General features: G+C 46.6%; 1 protein-coding gene and 1 long non-coding RNA gene across 6 annotated transcripts in view; one reads left to right on the forward strand and one right to left on the reverse strand.

Annotated features, from left to right (window-relative positions):
* The window catches only part of MMD (monocyte to macrophage differentiation associated), a 51,379-nt gene extending 44,306 nt beyond the window's left edge, over positions 1–7,073 (reverse strand). For 2 of the 5 annotated variants that reach the window (XM_018064080.1, XM_018064079.1), the window contains exon 1: positions 6,790–7,071. In XM_018064080.1, coding sequence (XP_017919569.1) covers positions 6,790–6,815 — 26 coding nt within the window. In that variant the 5' untranslated portion in view covers positions 6,816–7,071. Of the gene's footprint in view, positions 1–6,789 lie in introns of all 5 variants that reach the window. The other 3 variants (XM_018064078.1, XM_018064077.1, XM_018064076.1) reach the window with 3 other exon arrangements.
* Positions 7,346–10,409, forward strand: LOC102176553. The gene is made up of 3 exons (XR_310761.3): positions 7,346–7,539; positions 8,267–8,474; positions 9,701–10,409. It is a non-coding gene; the product is annotated as an uncharacterized LOC102176553 (long non-coding RNA).

Raw genomic sequence — 13,327 nt, forward strand, 5'->3', positions numbered from 1 at the left:
TAGCATATTCAAAAGCAGAGACATTTCTTTGCCAACAGAGGTCCACTTAGTCAAGGCTATGGTTTTTCCAGTGGTTATTTATGGATGTGAGAGTTGGACTGTGAAGAAAGCTGAGCACTGAAGAATTGATGCTTTTGAGCTGTGTTGTTGGAGAAGACTCTTGAGAGTCCCTTGGACTGCAAGGAGATCCAACCAGTCCATTCTAAAGGAGATCAGTCCTGGGTGTTCTTTGGAAGGAATGATGCTGAAGCTGAAACTCCAGTACTTTGGCCACCTCACGCGAAGGGCTGACTCACTGGAAAAGACTCCGTGATGCTGGGAGGGATTGGGGGCAGGAGGAGAAGGGGACGACAGAGGATGAGATGGCTGGATGGCATTACCGACTCAGTTGACATGAGTTTGAGTGAACTCCGGGAGCTGGTGATGGACAGGGAGGCCTGGTGTGCTATGATTCATGGGGTCGCAAAGGGTCGGACACGACTGAGACTGAACTAAACTGAACTGAAGGTCTATACCATACAGATCGACATATGTCCATGTTCCAGTCCCTCTCTGGGCTAATTTTGTGGCAACAAGCAAAGCAGTACAAAGCTCCAGTACCACTGGGCATGAAAGAGAAACAGCTGCCTTCTACTTCAGTGTGTGGGTGAGGATCCCCCCAGCCCTAGTTCACACCCCTGCCATGTTTGATCAAGGAGCCTGGTTTAATCTGCGTGTTCTTTGGAAGGAGTGAGATATAAGCTTGGAAGATAAAAAGGCAGCTGACTGAAAGAAGCAGATGCAGAGAACACAGTGGTAAGAAAGCCCTGCTGGCTTTCAGGTCTGAGAGCCCTGGTGGCATTCAGGTCTGAGCATTCAAGCAGCATTCCTGGGCCTGGGGCCTGCAAGATGTCAACAGGCTTTACACAATAGTGTAGGTGCTTGCTTGAGTTAGTTTAAGGAGGTGTGGGTAGGAGGAGACTTTGTTACTCATCACTAATGAGATCTGACTAGTAATGTCTTATCAATTAACATGATGGAAAAACGGTACCAGGCTAAACCAAATGGCACAGACAGGTTGCCAAAAACTGACTAAAACATGTGGCCAAGCAATTCCAAACAGTGTCCAGTTTATGAACAAAAGACCAGCCAACACTTTCTCCTCGAATTAAAGAAGGGCCTGGTATCCCTAGAGCAAATGAGTAAAGATCAAGTGGCCGTCCCTGCCAACCCGACATAGAAAGTTCGAGTGGAAGATCCCCTAGGGAATGGATTTGGCACTATGAAGACACCTTCCCTGGAATACCAATGGGCAGGTACCTAAACGACATGCAAAAGACACACATACTGAATAGGATTCATCACATGGCTTGGAAACTGTTAGAGAGAAATGTACAGTTAACAGCTTCAGAATTATTCCAAGATATTCTCACACATAGATAAATAAATCTTTTCTCCCCTGACAATCCTTTAAATAATTTCACTAATTTCCTAAGGGACTAGAGTGTTGCTATACGGCAGTTATTAGTAAAAAAGGAAAATAATTACACTCTTGGGAAGGAGGCTTTAAAAGTGTCCCCAGCATTCAAGGGCCTACCAGATGATCAGCCTGAGACATAACGACGGGGCTGTAAGTAGCATACCCCATTAGGAATTATAAAGGGTAAAGAGTAAGGCTCCAGGGTGGCGGAGGGTAGATTAAATTGCAAGCACTCTGTGCAGGGCACGCTCAGGAGGGTTTGTCCACCCACCACCAGCCTGCAGGCTAAAATAGCAATTTGTATCTCTGGCAGCCCAATCTAAAAATAGTCAGGCTATAACACAGAGACAGGGATAGACTTTAAAGGCAAGGAAGCTGAGTGGCCATGTGTGTAACATGTTTGTGCCCACCTGGAATCACTCAGGTTAAAAATAAACTCAGAAGCTGCAGAGAAAAATATTCCTCCCATGTGACTTAAGGTAGTTTCTCTTTAAGGGTAGGGGCAAGATTCTGGCAATAAGGAAAGGGAAGAGCAAGTATGCCAGGCACCGTCTGGAGCCCCATGGGATGGCACATGGTTCTGCCAGGAAATTTACATTTTTCCATTTCTCTCTGATACAATCATGTCTCCCATTGCCTCCTGAAGAAATCATTATGAAGAAATTAGTCACCCAAGACCTACATGAAAAGCAGATGTAAAATGCAAACAACCGGCCCCCCGCCCCTCCACACTGAGGCTATTCTCTTTGCCCCAAAAAGAATGAGAAAGGGTCTCAAGAGTTATGGGAAACAGCACCCACTTAGGCAAGACACCTCCACTTAAAGCAAAGCCGTCCTGACGGTCATCGAATGCTAGAAAACATTCTAACACTGGGTGTGTTGCCCATGCCGCAACAACAGAAGCCCCCCAACCAAGTGTCACAACTAGAGAAAGCCAAAGCGAGCATGCTAAGTCACTTCAGTTGTCCGGACTCTGTGACTCTATAGACCATAGCCCGCCAGGCTCCTCTGTCCATGGGATTCTCCAGGCAAGAATACTGGAGTGGGTCGCCATGTCCTCCTCCAGGGCATCTTCCTGACCCAGAGACTGAACCCGTGTCTCTTAGGTTTCCTGCACTGGTAGGTGGGTTCTTTACCAGCAGTGTCTCATGGGAAGCCTGGAGGAAGCCCCTGTGCCTCAAGAAAGAGTGCACATGCTACAGCGAAGATACAGCATAGCCTCCCCACCATCACCCCAAATTTTTAGTCCAAAGCAGTGCCTAAGGTCTGAAGGCAAATCCGCAACGCACCATCAGACCGCAGAGCCTGAGATCAAATCTCAGAAGTTGTCCTAAACTCCTCTGTGCTTCCCCATACTCCAAATGCAAGTACTGTCTGTGCTATCTTCCAAATATATTCCCAAACAGTCCCAGTCTCTACAGTTTCAAAGTTACTATCTTAAATCAAGACATCGACTCCTCTGGTCTGTAAACAAAGGCTCTGGTCTCCCTGCCCACCCGCACACAGACTCTCTTCTTTACCCAGCAGCCACGAGTCTGTTAACACCAGATCACATCACACGTTAAGCCCAGCTTAAAACCTGTCTGGCTTCCGAAAGTGCTTGGGACCAGGGCCTTCTCTGCAGGCCACGGGCCCTCCCAACTTCTCCAGCCGGGGGCTCCCTTCCTCTCCTCTCCCCCTCAGGCCAATCACAGCCTTTCTGCTCCTCCAACCAACCAGGCCAGATCTGACTCAGAGCATCTGTGTTTGCTGTTTATGTCTGCCAGAACATTCTCCTCCAGTGTGCCCAGCTCTCCTCTCACCTGTCAAACTCGGCTCAACCATCCTACCTAAAGTATCAATTCAGCAGAGCCCTTATCACAATTACTAAGAACTGGACTTTTTGAACTTGTTTATTTCATCTTTCCCCACTGTAAAGTGAATTCCATGAAGGCTGCCTTGTCTATCTTTTCATTTCCAGTCCCAACACAAAATCCAGCTAATTGTTGGAGATTAATAAATAAGTGTTGAATGAGAATAAAAAGACAGACATTTTGCCTGCTGCTGAAGTATTTTATTATCCTAACAGAGAGATCCTGTCGTCAGTTAGTTTCACTGGGGATTTCTGTATGCAACAAAAACAGGCAGTCTTAGACCCAAGAGAATCCTCAATCTTGTGAGAACAAAATGGACAAAGGACAAGACCATGAACATTTCAGGGGCTCCTTCAACATCATTCGATGGGGCAACAGAACTGATCCCTACATAGAACCCTACTATTAATATTAGCTGTCCTGTATGAATAAGCATGATGTCTAGGAAAAAGTGTCTGCGGCCAGAGGTCGTGATAGTGGTGGCAGACACTTAATTACTAAGTAAGGGAAATGGCACAAATAAAGAAACAACTTCAGTGTTCACTGAATCGGTGTATGATTCGATGCTCTGAGAACTTGGAACAAAAAGGCAACAGACGGCACTGCAACACTTCCTAATGCTTTAGAATAAGACCCCTTACCACATACTCGATTTGAAACTAACCAGTGGTCACGAGGCTGGAGCTAAGGAAAGCAGTATCCTTTTCCTTGGATTTCTGGTTGCCAGGCTAGAGAAACGAGCACACACCAACAGCACACTTTAGAAGCTCTGGGTTCTAGGCCTCTGCACTATCGCACAGATGTGTGTGGGCGGGGAGACAGAGGTAAATGGCTGCATGAGTGGTGGAAAGGGACATGAACCTTTCTGTCTGCCCCGTTCTAGCTGTGTGATGATGGCAGGCTCTCTTTTATTCTCTAAAGCTCTTCTATCAAATGGGTAAAAAGTTTGCCTTTCAGGGTTACAGTTAGGGATGAGATGAGTTACCTACAAATACCCAGCTACTGCCTGGCACCGATAGGCACTCAATAAATGTTAGCAAGTATTCTAATCAGTCAGAGATGCTGTGAAAGGGAGAGAATGACTCTGTGCAGTGTGGAGGTGGCATCAAGTGTAAAAGGGATACAGCACAAAAGATGAAAGGTGTCCCAGTAGGATTTTTCACATCCTAAGATTTTTGAGAAGCCATGCCTGCATAAAGCCCTCCACTTACTACACCAGGTTAGGCGTCCTTACAGCTCTTCTCCACATGGCAGAGCTCTGGAAGTTGATCCAAAGCCACAGTGACCGCCAAGTTTCCATTATGAACAAACCAGCAGGGTGTTCAAGTTTTCTTATAAGTTAGACATAGCCACAAAGGATGGCCTAATGAAATGTTTTTACTGCAGTCAAATGCTCTTCAATGGAGTCCTGGTGGATCTATGAGAAGGAACACATGGGGTCAAAGATAAGTGTGTTCCTCTCTCTAGTTCCTCTGTCATTTACAACCTGTAACTATCCTAAATGCTCACAAGATGGATAAAAAACACAGCTTTTAAGAGGTGCAGAACAGTACTCTCAATATGTTCATGTATAGACCACAATATATTACTTATTTGCAGACTTTATTTCTAAGTTCAAATTGATTTATAGAAATATCTTTCCAAACAAGAAATTATGGGATCATTCATTCTGCAAAGAAAATCAGGGCAGGTCCAGATGTCATCAAGAAAATAACTCTTAAATATCCACTGACATTGTGCAGTTGCTGCGGAAATTACAATGTCTATGCTATACTGAAAGAAAATGCCTGTGTTTTTAATTTTTAAATGAATGGAGTAGAGCGCAAAATCACATTGCAACTGTGATAATAAGGACTGGACAGATCAGTGTCCAGCAAAAGAGAAGAGTTCAATCAGCTGAGATGGTAGGATCTTAAATAAAGATGTGTTTGTTTTTCATTTCTCTTAATACTGCTAATGTTTGCACAACAAACAATAACACAAGTCCCTTTCTTTCCTTCTTTTTCGGGAGAAGAACTAGAAGGATAGAAAAGAAATAGAACTCTTTAACAAAAACCGGTAAATGCACAGAAGACTGCCACTGTTCCCGGAAAACAGGAAGAGCACAGATGTGCACAGAAGTAAAACCAAATTAAACAAACCACACATACAGGGTTTTGCCAACCATTGCTGAACCTGGTGTTACATCCTCCCTTAAAGCCCCTCCAGTCCTCATGGCTGACTTCATGTTCTAAAGCCAGAACATCAGGTTCCTTTTTGCCTTCGGAAGAACTGATATGATGTTTCCATTAGGCGAACACTGCCAGGCATTCAACACACTGAGCGATAAGCAATGTTCAAAAGTTAATCCAAGTCTTCACCCTGATCACCCCAACTCTCTCTATGCAAATGTCGCTCTGGAGAAGGAATGAGACCAGCAGAATAGGTGAGAGGGTTTCTAGGGATTCAAGCATTGGAAAGGAAAAAAAAAAAGCGTACTTCAAAATCTTGTAATAAAAAGCAATGCCTAAAAACGCAACAAAAACCTTCAGATTTCATGCTTTTTTTTTTTTTTTTTTTTTCCAATTCTACTGCACACTAACCTAGCCTGCTCAGGGTGAAGGCCTGGGAGTGGGGATGCCTGCCTGATTCAGACAAAGGGATGGAGAGTTACCACAAACACACGAGAGGTGAACTTTCACCCACTTACACGAAAGAGAATTAGGGGAAAAAAAAAAAAAAACAACGCAGAGCTTCCTCTCGAATTATGCCCAGCCTCCATTCATTGCTAGATGGCAGGGACCTGGAGTCAGGATTAAGGCCACGGTGTCTCCCCAGGCTGGCGTTCCCACCGGCTCTCCAGCCAAACAGCTTCCGGGGGGGCCTCCTCGGTTCCTCGTTCTCAGGCGCCTCAACTGCAGGTTTCACCGCCCAGAAGCTAACCTGCCCCGGCGCGGTGACCCAAAATAGCACACGCCGGGGCTCTAAGCCCGAGAACCCCGCAGGCAAGGCTAAACCGGCGGAGCCTGCCTCAGTTTCCCCCACCGCACGGCCGTTCAAAGACAAGCGCCGGAAACCCCCAGCACCCCTGCGGGGCAACCTGGCTCGGGTCCAGGCGCCTCGGGGGTCCCCCAAGCCTGGTTAGGGGTGCAGGCCAAGGATGGGGTTGGAAGCTCCGGGGCCGGTGCCCGCGGCCGGCGTTCAGGTCCCCGGAGCAAGCGAGAGGCTATCCCTGCAGGGCAAAGCTGGGCGGGCAACCGACGCCCCGGGGAAGGCAACCGGGGTCCGAGGGCTGGGGACTACAGCCTGCAGCGAGCAGCGGGAACCCGGGCCAGCGCGAGACCCGCTCCCGGAGCGGGGGCGCCCGGGGACGGCTGGGCGGGGAGCCCCGGGAGCACGAGAGGAGGACCGGGCGGGGCGCCGGGCCCCCCACGGGCGGAGGCGGGCCCGGGACCCGGTGCCGGCGCAGGCGGCGGGCCCGGGGCGCTGCCCTCTCACCGCTGGAATCGACTCTGGAACCGCATCGATGCTCCTGCTCCTCCGCGGGGGCCGCGAGCTCCGTCTCTTCAGCGCCGGCGTCCGAGCGCGCGGCCCGCAGGAGCTGGGGTGGCTCCGGGGGCCGCCGCGGGCCCGGCGGACCGCTGGACCGGGCAGCGCAGACGGGGCCGGGCCGGGGGTCTGGACCGGGCCAGAGCCAGACCGGGTGCCTGGGGGCGGGAGGGCGGCCCTTAAACGGCCCGGCCACCTCCCGCCACCTCCCGCCGCCCGGCCCTGCCGCCCCCGGCAGGGAGGCCCCGCCCCGCCCGGCGCCTGGACCCGCCCCCCGCTGCCCGCGCCCCGCCCGCCTGCGTGCTCCCGTGGCCGCCCGCTCGTCACCGCGCCCGGGGGCCAATCAGCGCGCGAGGGGAGCCGCAGCCGCGCTGCCATTCATTCCCGCTGGGGCAGGCGAGGGGCGGGGCCTCCCGGCCGGGGGCGGGGATACAGAAGGGGCGTGGTCTCCCGGAGGGGCGGAGCCAGAGGGCGGTTCACGGCTTGAGGGGTGGAGTTGGAGCAAGAAGACAGAAGGGCCCGATGACAGGAAGAAAAATGGTAAAGGAGGATGTGAGGCACGGCTCTTGAAAGCGACTGTGGTGAAAACAGCAACAAACAAGGACCTCTGTGTGTGTTCTAGTCCTGACTCTGTGTCTTTCGTTCTTCAGCACTCGTTTCTTCATCCCTCCGTTGGTTTATTCCTTCATCATTTTCAAGGTCAGCTACCCTGAGGCTGTTATGCTAGGTTCTGGGGTAGATTTTTTTTTTTTTTGGTCATTTTATTTATTTATTCATTTATATTATTAAAAAAAATTTTTTTTACTTTACAGTACTGTATTGGTTTTGCCATACATTGCCATGAATGTAGGAATGCTTACATACAGTTCCTTCATTTATTTGCTTAATCCAGGAAACTTCTAAATAAACCAAAAAGTAGATTTGAATCAGGGTCCTGTGGGAAAAATCTAAATTCAGAGGCCTTCCTGTAAGAGGTTCAAGGAATATTTAATGAATGACGATTTTTTTGTTGTTGTTTTGGGGTAGAGTTTTTGAGATGAACCAAGCTATGTACAATTTTTAATCATCGTCAAAGCCCTCAATGATAGTTTGTTTTTCAATTTTGATATATTTATTTATTTAGTGCTGGGTCTTCATTGCAGTGCAGGCTTTCTCTCGTTGCCCTGAGTGGGGGCCTACTCTCTAGTTGTGTGAGGATTTCTCATGTTGGGGAGCGTGGGCCCTAGGGTACATGGGCTTCAGTAGTTTCTGCCCATAGGCTCAGAAACTTGTGGCGCCTGGGCTTAGTTGCTCTGTGACATGTGGGAACTGACACGGATCAGGGATGGAACCCATGTATCTTGCAATGACAAGCGAATTCTTATCACTGAACCACCAGGGAAGCCCCTGGTTTTATTTTTTCTTTAATTTTTTTTTTTTCCCCCAGCTGCATCACATGGCCTGTGGGATTCTTATTCCCCAACCTGAGATCAAACCTGTGCCCCTGCAGTGGAAGCCAGGAGTCCCAAACCACCAGACCTCTAGGGAAGTTCCAATTGGCTGATTTCTTGATTCCTTCCCTAGAGATGGCTCCCTCCAGGTATCCTGTCCACACCATCACTGACACCCCAAACTTCAGGCTCTCAAGCGAACAGGTCAGCCTATTAGAAGTGTTTAGTCGACAGGCAGTGGGGAACATTGGAAAGCTGAGAAGTAGTTCACCCAGAATTCTGGTTTCTTTTCCTTTAACACCTTCCAAGTTGGCTGGATCTAGAAGGGTGCTTTCCGTGGTTATTTTCATCAGTTTCCCAGGAGATAAGCATTATCTTACTCATTTCACAGATAAGGAGTCTAAGAAGTTTAGAATCTTACCAAAGGCTAGGATTTGTTCCTAGCTTTGTCTAACATTAAAGCCTCAGATCCTTTCAGCCCCAAACTGCCTCTCCTATGTTGTAAAGTTGTATATTTCTTTAATTTTTTTTTTCTATAAGTCAGAAAAATGAGCATGGATTGAAGGTTTACTAAACTGCTCTGTCCAGCCACTGGGTTAAATGAATTGGTGGGGGAGGGAAAGGTCACAAAGGAAATAACTTATAAAAACAGATTAAAAAAATAATGATATGAAGTAACATAGGGAGGATTGAAAACAATGAAGCAGCAGATGCTAGGTCACATCTAGCAATGGTTTAGGAATGTGCAGGAGACAGACGCTAAGTGTGGTGAGGCTAATTAGGAAATAGGACGCATGAGAGAAGGAAGTCTGGAGATGCATTTTTAAAGAGATGATGGGCATGACTTGGCACACATCCTTTTGTAAAGTATAATAGCTTGGAAAGCATAGGAGATGTGGTTAGTATGGGGAAAACTTGTGAATGGCCACCTAGGTTTAGAAACATCATTATGGATGGCATTTACCAAGGTGAGGGAAAATGAGTGAGATAAAAATTAGATCAAATCAGAATAAAATATCTTGACCTATAGTGATCTCTTCCACAGAAATATTGTAGGAATATAATACACAGGAATATTAATAAACTAAAAATGGCTTGTGTAAACAATATGATCACAAATTAAAATCAGCCTCATTCTTGGTGACTCTCCCAAGTGAAAGCAATTCTCGAAAGATAAAAATAAAAACCATGAAAGAGTTTAGAATTAAACACCTGCCCCTCCTCCCTTTTTTACTGAGGTGTCCATTTGAATCTTTGTTGTTGTTTTCATCTTTTTGAGGAGAAGTCCTGAGTATGTTTTTAGAAAAAGGTACTAGATTCAACTTAGAGATTAGCATTTTGAAGTGGAAGAAAACAGAGTTTTCACATTAGCAGGATGTGACATTTTTGTTGAGCTCAGAAATATACTAGTTCTTCTTTCTGGGAAACAGCAGACAACTATTTGCATAGCCTCTGCCTGGAAGAAAGGATTTGCAAAGGAGCAGATGCCAGCTGCAGAGGAATCTCTTGGGAGAACACCTGTCCTGCTTGCTGAGGGCCACAGAGTTCCTGACCGGATGCTGACCATGCTAGGAAGCACCTGAAACCTAGGCCTTCAGCTGCCATCATCCAATCAGAAAGTAGCAGCTCTGCTGCAGACTGGCCTCAGATGACCAAGGAGGTTGCCTGAACTCCTGATTGCAAATCTTATTCTATGACTGGCTTTCAGTGTGTCTCTTTACAAATATGACAATGTAAAGCAATTATTAAAAATGTAAATGCTCCCATCCTTTTTTCCCTTTCCTGAAGACGGAAATGCTATCTTAGTCTTAGTTCTGTTCTTAGGGTTTTGCCCATATCTCCTTATTGTCTTCGTCCCTACTCCAAGCTGCATGTGTTGAAATCCTAATGCTCAATGTGATGGTATTAGTGGAGTGATGGGAGTAGGGGTAAGAGGTGATTAGGTCAACCACTACCCTTATGAATGAGTTTAATGCCCTCATAAAAGAGCCATGAGAGAGATATCTGGCCCCCTTTCATCATGTGAAGAACCAAGTCAGCAGTCTTCAACCCAGAAGAGGGTTTTCATCAGACCCTGATCATTCTGGCAGTCTGATCTTGGACTTCTAGATTCCAGAACCAGAAAAAATAAATGTCTGTGGTTGATAAGCCACCCAGTCTTTTTTTTTTTTCTTAATAGCCCAAGTAGACTAAAACCTGACCTTCAAGGAATACCTGTCTCTTTCATGTTCAGTTCCTGCTGCTGCTGCTGCTGCTAAGTCGCATCAGTCGTGTCCAACTCTGTGCGACCCCATAGACGGCAGCCCACCAGGCTTCCCCATCCCTGGGATTCTCTAGGCAAGAAGACTGGAGTGGGTTGCCATTTCCTTCTCCAATGCATGAAGGTGAAAAGAGAAAGTGAAGTCGCTCAGCCATGTCTGACTCTTAGCGACCCCAAGGACTGCAGCCCACCAGGCTCCCCTGTCCCTGGGATTCTCCAGGCAAGAACACTGGAGTGGGTTGTCATTTCCTTCTCTCCTAGACCTTCACAATGAAAACAGCTGGTGAGAACAATGGGAAGAAAGATCTAGAGAGAAAAAAGAGGCCTTGGCAGAGAGGCTATATTGGTATACAAGATGGAAATGAGCGAGAGGAAAACTTTCCATAATCTGGGGGATATTGACCTTTATTGACCCTTGTGCCTTCAGTCAACTAAAGCTTGGACTCTGTTGACCTAACTCCCAATTCTGTGCTGAATTCCCCTCTGCTGAAGGCGTGAATATGAATATATGAACATGTGCCCTTAGCTTAAAACTTCCCCAATTGCTGTTCTTGGAAACACTGTTTTGGGAAAGATCCACAGTATTTCCATTGCTTGCTGTAAGTAATCTATCCTTCCTTCTGCTGCTCTTCGGCTTGTCTGTGCCTTTTGGCCCCACACCAAGGTGAACTCAATTTTCCAATAACAAGTTTTGGCCCAGGTGGGATATCTCACCTAACCTCTTTGGCTTCCTCCAGCTCCAAATAGGCTAGGCAGTGGGCTGTGGTAGCTCACCTGGGTGAATCTGTCTGTGTTGCTGGGGGACTGTGAGGAAGGGCATAGGAGAATCCCTCTTGGCACCTGATTGTCAAGTCTGGGCACAGCGGACACTGTGGACATCTTGATTTAAGAAGTTGCTTTGGAGAGGTGAGTGACATTTATTCCACAAGTTAGCTTCAAAGCCCTGTCCCCATCTCAAGGTGGGAGAAGGAATGATTCAGGAACTGAATAAGTAGTCAGATTTGCTCTGGTTGTCTTGGAGAGTCTGAAAGATCTGAGAGGTTGTAAGATATCCCTGCCCTCTGAGTCCTGGGGGCTGATCAAGGATGCCTGATTGTGAAACCCTTCCATGAGACAACCTGTATTTCTCTTGGTTTTGACCTTCATTAGGGAGCTCTGGTAACTTAAATTATTTCTAGAAGGGTTCCAGCTTGGTATACCTGAACAACCTGCATATACACTTAAAAAATCTCTTTTAACTTCTTTTTTTGTATTGAAGTGTAGTCAATTATGGAAAATTCAACTGTGGAAAATTCTTAAAGAGATGGGAATACCAGACCACCTGACCTGCCTCTTGAGAAATCTGTATGCAGATCAGGAAGCTACAGTTAGAACTGGACATGGAACAACAGACTAAGGCTGTATATTGTCACCCTGCTTATTTAACTTCTATGCAGAGTACATCATGAGAAACACTGGGCTGGATGAAGCACAAGCTGGAATCAAGATTGCTGGGGGAAATATCAATAACCTCAGATATGCAGATAACACCACCCTTATGGCAGAAAGTTAAGAAGAACTAAAGAGCCTCTTGATGAAAGTGAAAGAGGAGAGTGAAAATATTGGCTTAAAACTCATCATTCAGAAAACTAAGACCATGGCATCCAGTGCCATCACTTCATGGCAAATAGATGGGGAAACAGTGGAGAGTGTCAGACTTTATTTTTTGGGCTCCAAAATCACTGCAGATGGTGACTGCAGCCATGAAGTTAAATGATGCTTGCTCCTTGGAAGAAAAGCTATGACCAACCTAGACAGCATATTAAAAAGCAGAGACATTACTTTGCCAACAAGGGTCTGTCTAGTCAAAGCTATGGTTTTTCGATTAGTCATGCATTGATGTGAGAGTTGGACTATAAAGAAAGCTGAGTGCTGAAGAATTGATGTTTTTGAACTGTGGTGTTGGAGAAGACACTTGAGAGTCCCTTGAACTGCAAGGAGATCCAACCAGTCCATCCCAAAGGAAATCAATCCTGAATTTTCACTGGAAGGACTGATGCTGAAGCTGAAACTCCAATACTTTGGCCACCTGATGTGAAGAGCTGACTCATTTGAAAAGACCCTGATGCTGGGAAAGATTGAAGGCAGGAGGAGAAGGGGACGACAGAGGATGAGATGGCTGGATGGCATCATCAACTCAATGGACATGAGTTTGAGTAGGCTCTGGGAGTTGGTGATGGACAGGGAGGCCTGGCATGCTGCAGTCCACAGGGGCGCGAAGAGTTGGATATGACTGAGTAAGTGAGCTGAACTGATAGTCAATTATGGAGAAGGAAATGGCAACCCACACCATTATTCTTGACTGGAGAATCCCATGGACAGAGGAATATGGTGGGCTACAGTCCATGGGGTCTCAAAGAGTTGGACACAACTGAGTGACTAATACACACACATAGTCAATTAACAATGCTATATAGTTTCAGGTGAATAGTGACCACTTACATTATTAATTGAAAGAAATTATCACTAACTCTCTAAATAAGGAAATTTTCATTGGGCTAAGAATGGCTCAATCTGTGTCTCCATCAACCCCTACCATAGATCTCTTGGAGCTGAACACAAATCCTCAACCAGGATCTGAGGATATGGGAAAACAGATATTTTCTCCTCAGACAGCAAATTAGGGTACATTCTGAGTCACTGGAAACTGTATAGCTATATCCAAATGACAAAAACCAATTTTTTTTTCTTAAGTAATACTGTCTGGCCACAATACCAACTAGGTGACTATGAGAAATGGCCAGAGGGTGGCTCATTA

Source organism: Capra hircus, chromosome 19 (genome assembly GCF_001704415.2).
Source record: "Capra hircus breed San Clemente chromosome 19, ASM170441v1, whole genome shotgun sequence".
In the NCBI taxonomy this organism is placed as follows: Eukaryota; Metazoa; Chordata; class Mammalia; order Artiodactyla; family Bovidae; genus Capra; species Capra hircus.